The 13,957-nt window shown below is 39.8% G+C and overlaps 1 protein-coding gene across 3 annotated transcripts in view; it reads right to left on the reverse strand.

The window, feature by feature from the left end:
* Window positions 1-209: 209 nt before the first annotated feature.
* Window positions 210-13,957, reverse strand: part of dock5 (dedicator of cytokinesis 5) — a 33,854-nt gene continuing 20,106 nt past the window's right edge. Inside the window, exons 27-51 of one of the 3 annotated variants that reach the window (XM_010787491.1) lie at window positions 12,479-12,574; window positions 12,159-12,257; window positions 11,020-11,190; window positions 10,802-10,902; window positions 10,659-10,717; window positions 10,252-10,406; window positions 10,046-10,131; window positions 9,628-9,784; window positions 9,455-9,495; window positions 9,282-9,372; window positions 9,053-9,172; window positions 8,641-8,730; window positions 8,095-8,199; window positions 7,722-7,863; window positions 6,849-6,930; window positions 6,654-6,738; window positions 6,441-6,527; window positions 6,173-6,349; window positions 4,573-4,656; window positions 4,346-4,483; window positions 3,942-4,114; window positions 2,965-3,088; window positions 2,583-2,742; window positions 2,202-2,320; window positions 210-2,075 (exon numbers count right to left, since the gene is read on the reverse strand). In XM_010787491.1, the coding sequence (XP_010785793.1) occupies window positions 1,974-2,075; window positions 2,202-2,320; window positions 2,583-2,742; window positions 2,965-3,088; window positions 3,942-4,114; window positions 4,346-4,483; window positions 4,573-4,656; window positions 6,173-6,349; window positions 6,441-6,527; window positions 6,654-6,738; window positions 6,849-6,930; window positions 7,722-7,863; window positions 8,095-8,199; window positions 8,641-8,730; window positions 9,053-9,172; window positions 9,282-9,372; window positions 9,455-9,495; window positions 9,628-9,784; window positions 10,046-10,131; window positions 10,252-10,406; window positions 10,659-10,717; window positions 10,802-10,902; window positions 11,020-11,190; window positions 12,159-12,257; window positions 12,479-12,574 (2,844 nt within the window). In that variant the 3' untranslated portion in view covers window positions 210-1,973. Of the gene's footprint in view, window positions 2,076-2,201; window positions 2,321-2,582; window positions 2,743-2,964; window positions 3,113-3,941; window positions 4,115-4,345; window positions 4,484-4,572; window positions 4,657-6,172; window positions 6,350-6,440; window positions 6,528-6,653; window positions 6,739-6,848; window positions 6,931-7,721; window positions 7,864-8,094; window positions 8,200-8,640; window positions 8,731-9,052; window positions 9,173-9,281; window positions 9,373-9,454; window positions 9,496-9,627; window positions 9,785-10,045; window positions 10,132-10,251; window positions 10,407-10,658; window positions 10,718-10,801; window positions 10,903-11,019; window positions 11,191-12,158; window positions 12,258-12,478; window positions 12,575-13,957 lie in introns of all 3 variants that reach the window. The other 2 variants (XM_010787490.1, XM_010787489.1) reach the window with 2 other exon arrangements.

Here is a 13,957-nt window from a genome sequence, read left to right on the forward strand (position 1 = left end):
ATGGGTCGTAATCTAAGCTGTTTAAACAATCGACCTATTTGGTCGTTTTTTGTAGGAGAACAGGCATAAATCACCAGTTCCATGCCAGTTTGTCTCCGTGTGTTTCCAGGTAGGGCACGGAGAGTAATCTGTATTCACTGTGTTGACAGGGGATGAAGAAAATGTCTTTCTCAAACAATCAATGTCACACAAAAAAAATTGGATTATGCTGGTCATTCAATAAATCTTTATTTTTGTTCAGTCAACAACAGCTTGTACATAAAAAAAGATCATAATATATCTCTTGAGGCATTGTTTGTATAAAATCGTTTATGCTTGTTAGGAAATGAGTACCGTACGAAAAAAGTGAATCCCTTGTAAAACAATCTAAAATTAAAATAACTTAATGATTAAGTTTGATCATTCTTTCAAAACAGCTTACATGCATATATTTATCAGTCTGAAGGCACATCAATTGTATTGCTTCTTTTAAAAGTGTTAAACTGAAAACGGTAAAGTGATAGCCTTTGTTGAAATAAAACTCAATTTATGATGCAAGAAAATCTACCATTTACACGCTGGATGTGAAAATACAAAAGATCAGCATATTCAAATTCAATGAATAACTTAAATGTCAATAATGAATTTATTTAAAATAGCAAATCTGCCCAGACCTGAAATAAAAAACTAAAGTGAACTTCAAAGACATTTATGCGTGTACCGTACAGCGTTCAGGGTATTATAAGGACCAGATTGAAACGTTTGTGAAGCACGCTCATTTACTTTCTTGGCAACAGTCAATAAGATAGTCAATACCAGTCTCACGTTTGTAGTGGGTATGAGTTGGGGTATGTACAGTAGCATGGGCAGCTCGTCTGTTAGCTTAGCAAAAAGACTGGAAACAAGGTAGCTTGGCTCAGTGTGAAACTTCCTGTAAAACCCTAGTAGGCTATCATTTTTACACTACAGGGTTTTGTAAGCATTAAACAAACAAGTAAGCATGCTAATTAGTGAGCTTCAGTGGTTGAAGGCAGCTTTTGTTACCTTTACACAGAGCCTGGCAAGCTGTATTTTCATTTCTCCAGTCTTTATGCTAATCTAAGCTAAGCTAATTGAAGGCAGGACCCAGCTACATTTATACCTTATGCCATGCAGACGTGAGGGTTGCATCAATGTTTTCATCGTAAAAAAAGCGCATTTCTCATGTCAAACTATGCCTTTAAGGCAAAACTCGCTTCCAAAATTAACGTGACGCAGTTGAAAGCATCATTACAATAAACATCAAAACAAATGCATATTCTGCCTCACATTCATTAATGCCATCCAGTGTCTCTAAAACATTGTGGTTTGGGGAAATGGGTTTGATCATTAAAATATTACTGAACACCATCATCAGAAACAAAAATTACTACATTTCAAACTAACAATTACATTCTGTACATTATTATTCCCTGCTCTCATCTAATGCAGCTTTTCCTGCTCAGATATGGAATGCTGGTAAACATCTACTGTCGGGGAAAACAATTCATCCAGTGTCACTCCAGCAAATAAAGGCTAAATATTTCATTTCAGCATTGGTCATTCCTTTCCCTGAAGTCTCTACAACATACTGACTTTTCTTCAACAAAAAAAAGCATCTAATGACGGTTTCATTAAAGCACAATAAATCAAAGTCTGTAGTGACCATATGTACCCAAAATCATATATTCATTTATGCGCAGTAGTACCCTCTTATGACATAGAAATACATATATTGTTCTTTGCAGCTTAAAAACAAGACCTTAGCTAAATCGTGAGATAAAAACTGCTTGGAATTATTAGTGACTTGCATCAGAAACATTTCTTTCTGCTAAAAATCTTGCATATACCACATGTAGATGGTCCTGCGTCTGTAACCTACTGTGGCATTCCTCCTCCCACAAGTGAAACTGCGCTTTCATCCTAGCCAAATCAGAGAATTAGTGAAACTTTAAAGGCGGTGTGTAGGTGTAGGCTTAGTGGGGGGTATGCTCGTATGAGGGACACATGGACTTCCGCGTTTTCGGAGGCGGCGGAGGAGGCTTGCTCTCAATTTTCATTGGAAGCGGAGGAGTGAACTGTAGGGAAAGAGATAATAGAGTTCATCTTAGGGCTTCAAAAATAAAAAAACTGAATATTTTAATGTTTATACTTCATTATGTATGCATTAGTAAGGGGGTGTTTTTTTTCTTCAACAGGCGTACCTCTGAAGGAAACCCAAAGTTGTCAATCTCATGCGGGTGTTTCTTCGGAGGCATGGGTGGGGGTGTCCCTGGGGTGTCAATATTATTGACATCATTGTCACTGAGAAGCGATGAATAACCTACCACAGGAAAGAAAAGCATTTCAGACAGAATGCATCTGTGAATATGAATGTGTGTATGTGTATGTGTATGTGTATGTGTATGTGTGTGTGTGTATGTGTGTGTGTGACCTGATTAGGGCTATAGATCAGAATGTGCTTTCACAAAGTAAGCAGACATGGTATTCTTCCTTTTCTGTATGTAAGGCATATTTCTAAGAGAAAAATTAAATGATGACATGCAGTGCTGTGTTTGAGAGAGCAGTAGTTTGTGGCTACATACTGGAGCTTCGTGGTGTGTGAGGCGTGTTTGGAGAGGATGGTAGCGGGTTGAGAGGGTTAGACAGGCTGAGCTGGGATGAAGCACCGTGGAACAGGGAGAGGGTAAGCCGCCGGTCTCCTAATTGTAAACTTTTGGGTCTCTGCTGCTTCTCTGGAGGAGTCTGGAAAACACCATAAAACCAAAGATATAGCCAATACAGTCAAGCATGATGATGCTACTCCCAATTCCCAACTGAGAAACTTTAACTGATATGATTTGGTCTACTAAACAGCAGTGGTAACTAAGTACATCTGAACCCTTTCTCCACCACCAAGTGGGAGTGTGCGGTCACCCAAAGGAACATTGCAGAACATATAAATAGCATCTGAACATAAGGCCTTACCTCATCTGCATCCGATTGCCTTTCCAGAAGGACCTGGGATTTGCTCACGCTCCATTCCTTCCTGTTCTTTCGAGCAATCCGGTTGTCCTCCTCTGAGCGGGACAGAACCGAGGTCCTGCGGTCGCTGGGACGGGACAACAAGGAACTGCTGGTGAATAATCGGGGGCAGAGAAAGAGATGCACAAAGGTGTACAATTGTAAAGACAAACAGTGATTTGGTTTGAGCAAAGACAAATATCAGTGTTTAAAGAAAGCAGGGATGTCATCACAATAGGCCTAACGCAGAAACAGTTTCCACAATTTCTCTTATATTTTATGTGTGAAAAATCAAAATGCACCTAGCAATCTTATCCATCAAAACCCAGGTGTGCACAAAAACGAATCCCCTCGATCATAAAATATGATGACTGTTCATTTATAGCATAGGTAACATCCCTTATATATATATATATATATATAATGTTGTGCTGTGTGGAAGTACTCTGGCATATGCCCAATGGGAAAGATGCCACAAGAGAAGAAGAACTGAAGCAGAAGTTAAATGTAATTAACTGTCCTTGTTTTTCAGAGCCTCAGTAAGCTATGCAATATCATCCAAAGGTTGTTATAGTATTAATTAAAATTTCATTCACTTCATTCCTCAAATGTAATAATCAAATCATAAAAAATTGACATGTTATTGCATCAAATATATGCATTTTGTTATGTGTGTTATAATGTCTCTGCATTAGACAAACCATTTGTGGACTGGGTATTTTTGTCTTATGTTTGTGCGAGTGCTCTGGACTACTCCTAACTAAGAGAAAATCAAAAATAAGAAAACATTTGAGAATCACGGGGTATCAACAAAATAAGACCAATTAGTAGTTTCAAAGAAAAATAAAGGGGTGATTAGTTCACTTCCCTGCAATCGGCCCATAGTCAGACAACAGGGGACAGTTAGACAGAGGAAGCAGGGAGAGGATATGGGGACTGACTCTTGGGAGGAAATGCAGGAGGGTCCGTCTGAGGATGCGGAGCCGCTGGAGAGGCCGGAGGAGGCGTTGGAGAGGGTTGAGACAGTAGACATGCGGCGCAGGGTGGAGGACAGGATGTAGGGCATCACTACGGAGCCCACGCGACTCTTCTTCCTCTCAGTGAGAGAGCAGGGCTGGGATACACAAATGGGATTAAGCATCATCGGGGGATCTTGGCAGGGGAGGAGCACAATGACAAGCAGAACTCAGGTCGCACAGGACTTGCTAAAGGAAGATTTATGGTCCTGCGCTAATATACCGTACACTCTGCTTTGAATGAGAAGCGTTTGATAGGAAGGCAAGAGGGCCAATAGCTTAAGTTGGCACCCTCTTACATTAAATTGAGTTTTCGGCTGGCAACGCACCAAGGTTATGACGCCATAATGCTTCTCCACTTTCTCCCGAAGGTCTTGGAAGCAAGTAACCAGACGGTTGTGTAAGGGCTTCAGCGGCTCCGTTGTTTTCTCCCCGTGGATACGAATCCCATCTGCCAAGAGAGGGATCTAGAGGGGAAGACGGACACTTAAATATTCTAAAACGTGTTCTGCTTTGAGCCCAGTGTCAACGACAACAACGGTGGAAGGATATTTACCTGCAGGGCGATGAGCTGTTTAAGGACCTCAATGCGCTCGTGGTCATCTGGGTGCTCTTGGATGTAGGTGTCTGTGAAGAAGGCCTATAGAGGATGAAACAGGAGGAAAATTGGGCTGCTCTTTTATACAACATATTAGAATATAACTGCAAGCAACAGTGAGCAGGTTTCCACAGCATGACAAAGAGGCCGCAGCAGTTCCCTCATGAATAAACCCTTGGAGCTCAGAACAGACTTGAGGCCAGATGGAAAACATTTTATAATATATCAAATATAATATAATTTAACACTTCAAATAAGAAGCCAGGTACACATACTAGCCAATAACTAGTTGTCTATTTGCATGTATTCAAGTAGTATATTAGCTCTTTATTACTCAGCATAAAACGTGTAATCATCCGTCTGCCAGGTTCAAACCCCACTGCAGTCAGCATGTCGTTGTGTCCCTGGGCAAGACACTTCACCCCAAATTGCTCCTGTGGGGATTGCCCACAGTATTGAGTATGTAAGTTTGGATAAAAGCGTCTAACAAGTAACATGTAATTTAATAAGGTGGTTGAACAGGAACAGCATTTTTTATATTAATAAAACTAATTTGTATTAATAAAAAACAAGGATTATCCTGTTGTGTCTAAATAAAGTAAAGTATTTTTTCCTAAAAATATGTTATTTATTCTATAGGCAAGGTCATAATTAATTCACAAGTACTTTAATATTGATATGTGTAGGCTTTACCAGTGTGACATTATGTTGTTGTAAGGTTGTTTATGTACTCCAATTATGTGAGCCTCTTTCCATTTGTATGGCAGGATTATATACACGATTTGTTTTATTTTGGGTTTTTTTCCACCCTCATAAGTATAGCTGAAGAAGGGAGATAGAGAGTACACACGCAGCAGAGGGACGCAGGTTGGATTTTAACCTTTTTATTCTGGTCAGTAACTCTAACTGTTTACTCTCCCAGACCGGGCAACATATCCTGAGTTAGTTGACTTGATTTAGAGTTATTTTCATACTATTAACATTTTAGTTTTTGTTACATAAGAGCATACTTTATTTATTAAATGAAAATAACTACTTAACGTTTTTTAGTGAGCTGATTATATTAAAATCATAACTCATGTACAACAGCAGCCTTTCTCACTATCAATTAGCAATAAGAAGGAATATTGTGGGAACACTCTTGATTAATGGCCTTGTAGTTGAAGAATACAATCATGCAGAATAAGGCATCAATAAGCACTTTAAAAGAACCAATATGCTACTAATAAGCATGCTAACAAGCAACTGATTAATATGTTTACCTTCATATAATGTGTTACAAAATGTACAAATGTATTTTAATGATTGTAGTTGTAGGACTTATGTGTTGCAATGTTTCATAGTAGTATTTTCTCTAAATGTATTACTTTAGAGCAAACTGTGCACTAAAACCTGAACAGATGCAACGAACAGCTTGACAGATACAGTGAAGTACAGAAGTACAGAAACGTTTTGTGTTGTGATTCTCTACTCTTACAAATTGTTTTCATTTCCTGTTGCATCTGTCTATCTATGCTCTCTGCTGGAAAATGTGTCTCGTTAAACTAGAAAGTCAAACCTTCTCGTAATTGGAGAAGCCGCCCATGACCGCGGGGTCCACGATGCCACTGAGCATCATGGAGAGTGGGTTGATGGACAGCGAGCGATCGCAGTCTTGCTGCTGCACAAGGTTACTCAGCTTCTCATTGGCCATCTCCATGGTCTCTACGGCATTCGCCAAAGGACTGATCTCCTCCTGCACACCGGGAGAATTGCATGACGGGAATTTATATGTGAAATAAACTGTGAACAAAGTAGAAGGTTTGAGCGTCACGTTGGCCTCTTACCACTGTGGCAGATTTCACTTCAAACCATTTCAGAATCCCTGGGAAGCGATAGAGTGTAATGTACGTCGTCTTCTCGATCCACATGGTCTGTAAAGCAGAATAAATATCAATAACATTTTAAAGGGTGACGGGTGAGATTTTTTTAATACGTTTTATTATTTATGATTGTGATAGACATATGGGCTTGGTAAAGTAAATTAAAAAAATGCTTACTGCAAATTCATTGTCTGGGTCCTTTTCACCTTTCCTGAAGGGCCTGGAATAGCTGAACTGGTCCACTTCATTGGTTCTGTAATAGCTGCAGAAGATCAAGGAAGGACAGCGGTGAGTTAGTCTTTTGACCAGAGAACTATAAACCCCAAGGTGTTCACGAGAAGATAAATCAGCCTTTAAGTGTTCCCTCCTCACTTTAATATCTGCTCTGGAACCCCCTTGTCTTTAAACTGGCGTGGCACGGTGAGAACAGGCTTGACAGTAAAGCACTGGATGTCTGTGGAGTTCAGCTAAGGATAAAACGGGGAATAATGTTGTGAAGCAGTAAAAAGCTGAGCAGCATTGGATCAGATTACCTTTTAAAATCTGTAATTGTGAAATAAGTCTACAGACATGCTAGCAGCTCTGTCGTGTGAAGGTAGGCGCAGCGGTGCTTCGGGCTAAATCTTGATGTCAGCATGCTAACATTTATAGAATAACAATGCTAACATGATGATGTTTAGCAGGAATAATGTTTACCATTTTCACCATTTTAGTGTAGCCTATCCGCAATTAACACAGATTCAACTGAGGCTGACGGCAATGTTTATAATTGTGCAAGATTAAGTCATAAAACTAATTATCAAACATATTTTAAATATTGACCTGAAATCAGAGTTAGTTGAAAAGTTCCAGTTTGGTCCATTTTGAACAATTCCTACTAACGAGGACATGAACTTGTATACAACATTTGTTTTGGAAGAATTTAAAACAAAAGTCCGGATGTCAACCTCCTCGCCTTCCCTTCCCTTGAGCTCTGCTGCGAACAGCAACATATTCATTCAGTATTACAAAGTACAGTATTTCATTTCACATTATGTTTATCATATTGTATATTACATGTAGACAGTTAACTTATTCTTGGATTTGACTAGCACCATCATGTCACTTGCACTATTTGTTATTGAATTGATCTATTTATTTTTATGTAATAAGTAAAGTATGTGTAACATTGTTGGAGGAGCCTGGGACGTACGTTGACATTTCTGTGCATATAACAATAAAACCTTTGAATCTATATTAGGATACATTGTCCAGAGGAGTTGCAGATGTTGTCTCCAGGGGGCGCTGTGCTGGTCATGCGTGTTGCATTGGGGAACTGAGAGAGCAGCTTGACACTGAAGTCTTCCAGCCACTCGTACTCCTTCCCCCGGTAGATGAACATCTTGTTCTGTAGCAGAAAAAATTCAATGAGCAACACAAGAAAAAAACTCAATAAAAAGCTAGAATTACAATTGAGCTTATTTACATAATATATGAGAAGCGTCCTTGTTTACTGTATTCCTTCTGACCTTGGGCTATCAACAACTCAATAACCTTTATGAAGATCATTGCATCATTACATGGTGCATGGTGTTTTCTCCAAGTCTTTAGTTATTGAAGCAGGTAATCATTTCCTTACCCTGAGGAAGGAAGGGAGTCCAAGGCCATAATATCCAACAGCAAAGTACTCTGGTTGTGGCCGCATAGCATGCATTATACTTTCATAGAAGCCGGCCTGTTTTTTCTGTGACAGAGGATAAAGAAAATGATAAAGTGCAGTACATCCAAAGTATTTCATTTAGTCTCTTAATAAAAAAAGGAATGTGGGAACTCTTGTGTGTTTTATTTAATTACAAGAATAGATTATGGGAGCACAATCATGGTGAACTACTAGCGCAGAGATAATGTATGAGTTCATGTTTCATAATAAATGCAAACTCCACAGCAACAGTTGGGTAAACACATTTATCTTCTCCATCTCCTCAAATAATTGCACTCAGACGTGTACTGAAACAACAATTCTTGTCCATTATATCTCATCAGACTTATTTTAATAACCTTAAAGAGGCATACACAACTAAATCATTTAAGCTGTTTTAATATCAGAATTTAAAGCTGCATTTTTCAGAGGTTTTAAGGGAATTGTATTTGTACGCCTGAATACAAATGGAATGCGTCCTCTTACCAGCAGCTGGCTCAGCTCCATGAAGTCAAACATGTGGCTCTCATGCATCTTGGCCAGCTGCTTGCCCAGCTCAATGGCCTTCTCCCACATCTGAGAAGACATGGGCATCACTCAGTGAAAAGGGAACACAAAATAAAAACAAAACAACACAGGGGCACAAGCCAGAGTCTGCCATCTGGTACCCATGGCTGCACTCGCGGCTTCGAGGGTAAACAGTCTGGCTGCCAGTGAGAGATTTAAATACTGTACTGACACAATAAAAAGCTTCCTAACCTTCCCACCAGTTTCACAATGCTTGCTCGGACGGAGCAATTCAGACTTTGCTTTGGCTAATGTATGCATCATGCAATAACAATAAGGACATTGGAACTTTTCACACCAGCTCACATGCATATGAGCAGCAAACACACACCTTGCCCTTGTCCAAATAGCAAATGATCTCCTGGATGAGCCTCTCTTTCAGCTCCTGTTGGGTCCAAACATGCTTCCCGTCTCCAGGTATCAGATGAGGTGCGCAGGGTTTGTCCGACCACTTCGTAAATAAGATCATCAATTAAGAATATGGTTAAAGGCATGGGAATATTAAGGGTTACACTTTTAAAATAAGTAGAGAAACAAGGGCTTCTTGTTGTGTCAGATACCTCCAGTAGTTCAGCATGTAGTAGGAGAGTGTAGGAGGCCTCTGTGTAGTTCTCACAGTCCAGGTGCAAGTCTCGCAGCTTGTATAAGTACCTAGTCACAAAGAACACATTAGTTAGACACAGTGCACCCTTTGGTCCAAGATCCAGATGCTGTGTGTCTCTTTCCGACTCACCGGATGTAAATGTCCTCCCTTTTTTTTTCTTTGTAGAAATTCTTTAAGAGAAAAGAAATGTAATTGCACACTCTGAAAAACACTTCCTTCTGAGCACTTTGCAGCACAGATAATTGCTTTATGAACTTGCATGAGCGGTGTTAACCCTTTCTGCAAACGGGCACAGGGCGTACCAGCACGTTGACGGTGCAGCTCATGCGGTGCTCCGGACTCTCGTCATGTGTGATGGTGCGGTACGCCAGGAGGTTCTCCAGCAGGCTGCTGAGCAGCAGAGCCAGCTCCTCTCCGGACTGAGACAGGTATCTGTGGCGTCTGCAGTGCTCCAGCAATCTTCACATAAAAACAAACGGCTAGTTCTAGGTTCGGAGAAAGCCAAAGCGCATTCAGTCTTTTTGGGCATTTCTCAGAGATTTTTCATATTCTGTCCCAGAGGGGTTTCTATCTATTGATTAAGATTATGCCTAGAATTCTATCACACTGTGCTGTCCTACTGGCCACTTGAGGGATGTCTCAAAAACACAATCAAAAATGCCTTTGTATTTTAACAATGTGAATTCTCTATCACAAAGAATACTCTGCTCCCCGTCTTACGTTTTCTCCAGCAGGACTTTGTACTGCTCATCCCCTCGCCCTCCTTCTACTTCCTGATCCAATTTTGTAATCAGTTCGTTCTCAAACTGCCAAGATAGAAAGGGAAATAAAAAGGCAACATCGTCATACACATCACAAATGTTGTACTTCAGTACATTTGAAACAAAGAACAACAAAAGGTCTGAACTTGTTATGTAGCTTCTTACCGTTTCAAATGTGCGTCCGGGGCTGAAGTTGTGCTCACACTGCATCATATCGAAGAAGATGGGGATGGTGGCTTTCCTTATTTCGGGCTCAGGCACCAGCGTGACCTCCAGAATGGGCCCGACCATCGCTGGGATGAACTTCATTTTGTGGGGGCCTGAGGGACGATGAAGCTTTATCATGCAGAAATATCATAGTGTATGGAGAAGGCAATAAGCGGCTTCTTCATATCTCAACAAACATAGGACAAATCCAATAATGTGGCAAAAAAACAAACAACACACTGTGAAACTGGACAATATAAAAATATTGTCTTGTTATTCCTCTTGCATTACCGGAAGGCACTGAATAAACACTGCCACAAACTCTGTGATAACAGCAGCGTTATCACAAAGTGCAAAATACTCACCCAGATTGTACCACATATCTCCGATCTTGAACCCAATAGTCTTCCTCATGTCTCCATATCTGCGGCAAATTTAAATTATGGGACTGTTAAATTAAGTTTCCTCCATTGAAATCACATTTTTATTGAAATGTAAATGACCTCACCTGTTCAGTATCTTATTTCGTTTCTCTTGAGAGAAGGACTCCAGCTGCAGTGTCTTGTGAGTGAGGAACGCCACGGTCAAATGAAAGTAGTTATTCCACAGCTGCGAGGGGAACAGGGTTTATAAATATTAATACCATAATTACCTTCCCATAACATCTGATTTTCTGTTAAATAAGAAATGTAACCTCTACCCAGGAGGGGGAGGACAAAGACACACCTGGAGTTCAAAATGTGCCTGATCCAGGAAGTACATGTTGAGGACGTCCGAGTACTGATTTATGGCCCTCAGGAAGACCTGCATCTGCACCAGGTTCATGATCATCCAGTCAGCGGGGAACACGTCTCCCATCAGGTCCTTAAACATGATGAATGTCTCCATGAGGAAGTCCTGAGGAAAGCACAGGAGTAAAATCTTTGCTGCAAGCGTATGCACACCATGTCTGCTCCATTATGGTAAAATCATAATCACAATTATGTTGAGAAAGCAAGGATTACATTATAATTAACCTTGAAAGTAACATTGTAACTACTGAAAGAAGACACGTTTTGTTTAATTTTTCCATTATTTTACTTTAAATATGATTTAACTTTAAAAAACGAAATAAAATTGAAAAAATAGAAATAAATATATATATAAAATATATTATTAATATATATATATATAAATTGTGTAAATTAAAATATTAACAAAAAACCAAGATCAACTATGCATTAACGTTATTGCACTTCCACAGGCACCCAATCTGATAAATATAGTATATAATAATAAATTAGACCAAAAATAAATGTGATATAAAATACTGCAGAAGTGCACCTACAAGAACGGCCATGTTTGTTTTTATGTGCAGATTGCTGGAGCACTGCAGACGCCACAGAAAGGTCTTTACATGCTGCATGTTGAACAGCGAAACAGGCAAAAGTGCACTAATGTAAGGGAAAAGTGGGATGTGCTGGATTAGAAAAAGGAAAAGAAAAAACTAGGGCATCATTGTGAAACGACTAATAATCGTTTTATCTCAATGATCTTGTTTTCAAAATCCTTTTTTTGATACTGAAATGTTAATTTCTTTCCCAGCACCGATACACACAGTTGCTTTGAAGAAATACAAAGAGTAAAGTCCAAACTAAGCAAGTCCATAGCAGCGCTGCCACATGTCACGAACACATGATGCAGCCACAGCATAATGGAGAGCCACGACTGACATCCTCATCATGTCAGCCCAATCCATTGCATGAAATGTCTATAATCAATATTCCCTGGAGAAGCAGTAAGTGGCCTGGGTGGTTTAATGCCTGTTATTGATGAGATGTTTCAGGACGAGATGTAGCCAGCAGGGGTAGAACTAGGACACTTACAACGATATCCTGTCTTGTCTTGAAGGTGCTGATGTAGTGGGCGTAATGCATGTCATCCATTTGCTTCAGGATGGCCGTCATGCAGGCGAGATATTGTCCCTGCAGCGGAGGAGTAAACTATGAATCACTTGTATCAGAGTGAATACTTGTCCAAAAAAAGAAGAGTATTACCTGTGTGTTTTGTTATACCGCTTAAAAGATGAGTTTATTTCTGTATTTGGGTATTGTATGTGTATGTCAGTGTAGTTATTATTAAAATGCATGCTGAGGATGTATTTGTCAAGGGCATATTTCAGCTGTAACGCCGCAGTGTGCCTTACAATGAGAGGGGAGGATCTCTCCATGCTGATGACGGTGCGATTAACCCTGCGAAGAAGCCGCTCCATTATCAGCTGAACGTGCCCTCTGGTTGGACCCTGCACAGACAGAACAGCCTCAGGTACAATTACCCGCTGAAACACGGTCACACAGACAGGCGGCAAATGGTTTTCAGGATCAAAGGGTCGGTTACATCAAATCACAAAAAAAAGGGAAGAAATAACAGCATATATTCACACTTTTTCCAGGTTGTGAAATACTTTTTGTTTTGGTGCTCAGTGTTGAAAAAATACATTTCTTTCAAGTTACTGTGGATAATTTGTTCTTTCAAATGTTTTCTTGGAGAAAAATATTTAGTAGAAGGATATAAACAAACATGAGATCAATTATTTTGCAACTTTTTCGATAACTGATCAACTATTTTAGCGATATTTCAAGCAAAACATGCCACAGATGTTAATGATTACAGCCTCTGAATTGTAAGGACTTGTCGTGAATTTCAGTTCACTAAATACAAATTGTGTTTTTGCCTGCTGTTAGATTAAAAGAAGAATCTGGAGATGTCGCCTCAGGCTTTCGGAGATTGTGGTTTGTCACTATTTGTGATGTTGTAAAGAAAAGCCTCGCAGTGAGTTATCCTTTGTGGGAAATATGTTGCTGCAACTTTTCAATGCTGTGAGCATCACAAACTAAATTAAATTCCCCTCCATCATTTTGGGGCAGTAGCATTACATCTCAGAGACAAATTAGGGATGCGGAGATCCATTACTGAATGTGTATCAGTCGGATGTGGGTCCAAAATCACTATATTTGGATTTCAGGGGTAATAAGGAATAATCCAATACTCTCTTTTCTCCCAAACTCTATCAACATCTCTCATTGAGGTATATGCTTCATTGAGTGTTTGAAAATGTTGCACAAAGTTGGATTTATAATTTAATTTGGAATGTTTGAAACACTGCTGAGCAAATAAAACAAGCAGCTTACAGTTCTGTGTGGTAAACAGTTTAAATAAAAAGATGGAGCATGCTGTGGAATATGTATTTCTTCCTTGAGGGATGTAGAGTATTTTCTTTCACAGTTTGAGTGTGATGTTTTCAAGATAGCTAGATTAAGAAAAATGCATCCATACAAATGCATTATTAACAGCTTGGTTGTTTAAGAATGGGAAAAAGACGGCATTGATCATTATCAGCCAACCAACAAGGTTGCTATCTCTATGGAGTTTATCAGGGTAGCCAGTACCTCTTCTCCTTAGATCAGTTGTCTACTAGGGGGACATCTAGGTGCTACCAGGCTATATGGGATATAAAATTCCTCCAGCATGCTCAAGGTCTGCCCCGAGGCATTTTTTCTGTGTAGACGTGCCCAGAAAACCTTTTTAAGCGGAGCCCATCACCTCAAGTGACTTATTTCCGGTCACACAGCAGCAGTTTTGCTCTGACGTGGCAATGAAGGTCAGAGTTTTATCCATATTTGTC

Source organism: Notothenia coriiceps, unplaced genomic scaffold (assembly GCF_000735185.1).
Source record: "Notothenia coriiceps isolate Sejong01 unplaced genomic scaffold, NC01 NC01_scaffold00030483, whole genome shotgun sequence".
Lineage (NCBI taxonomy): Eukaryota > Metazoa > Chordata > Actinopteri > Perciformes > Nototheniidae > Notothenia > Notothenia coriiceps.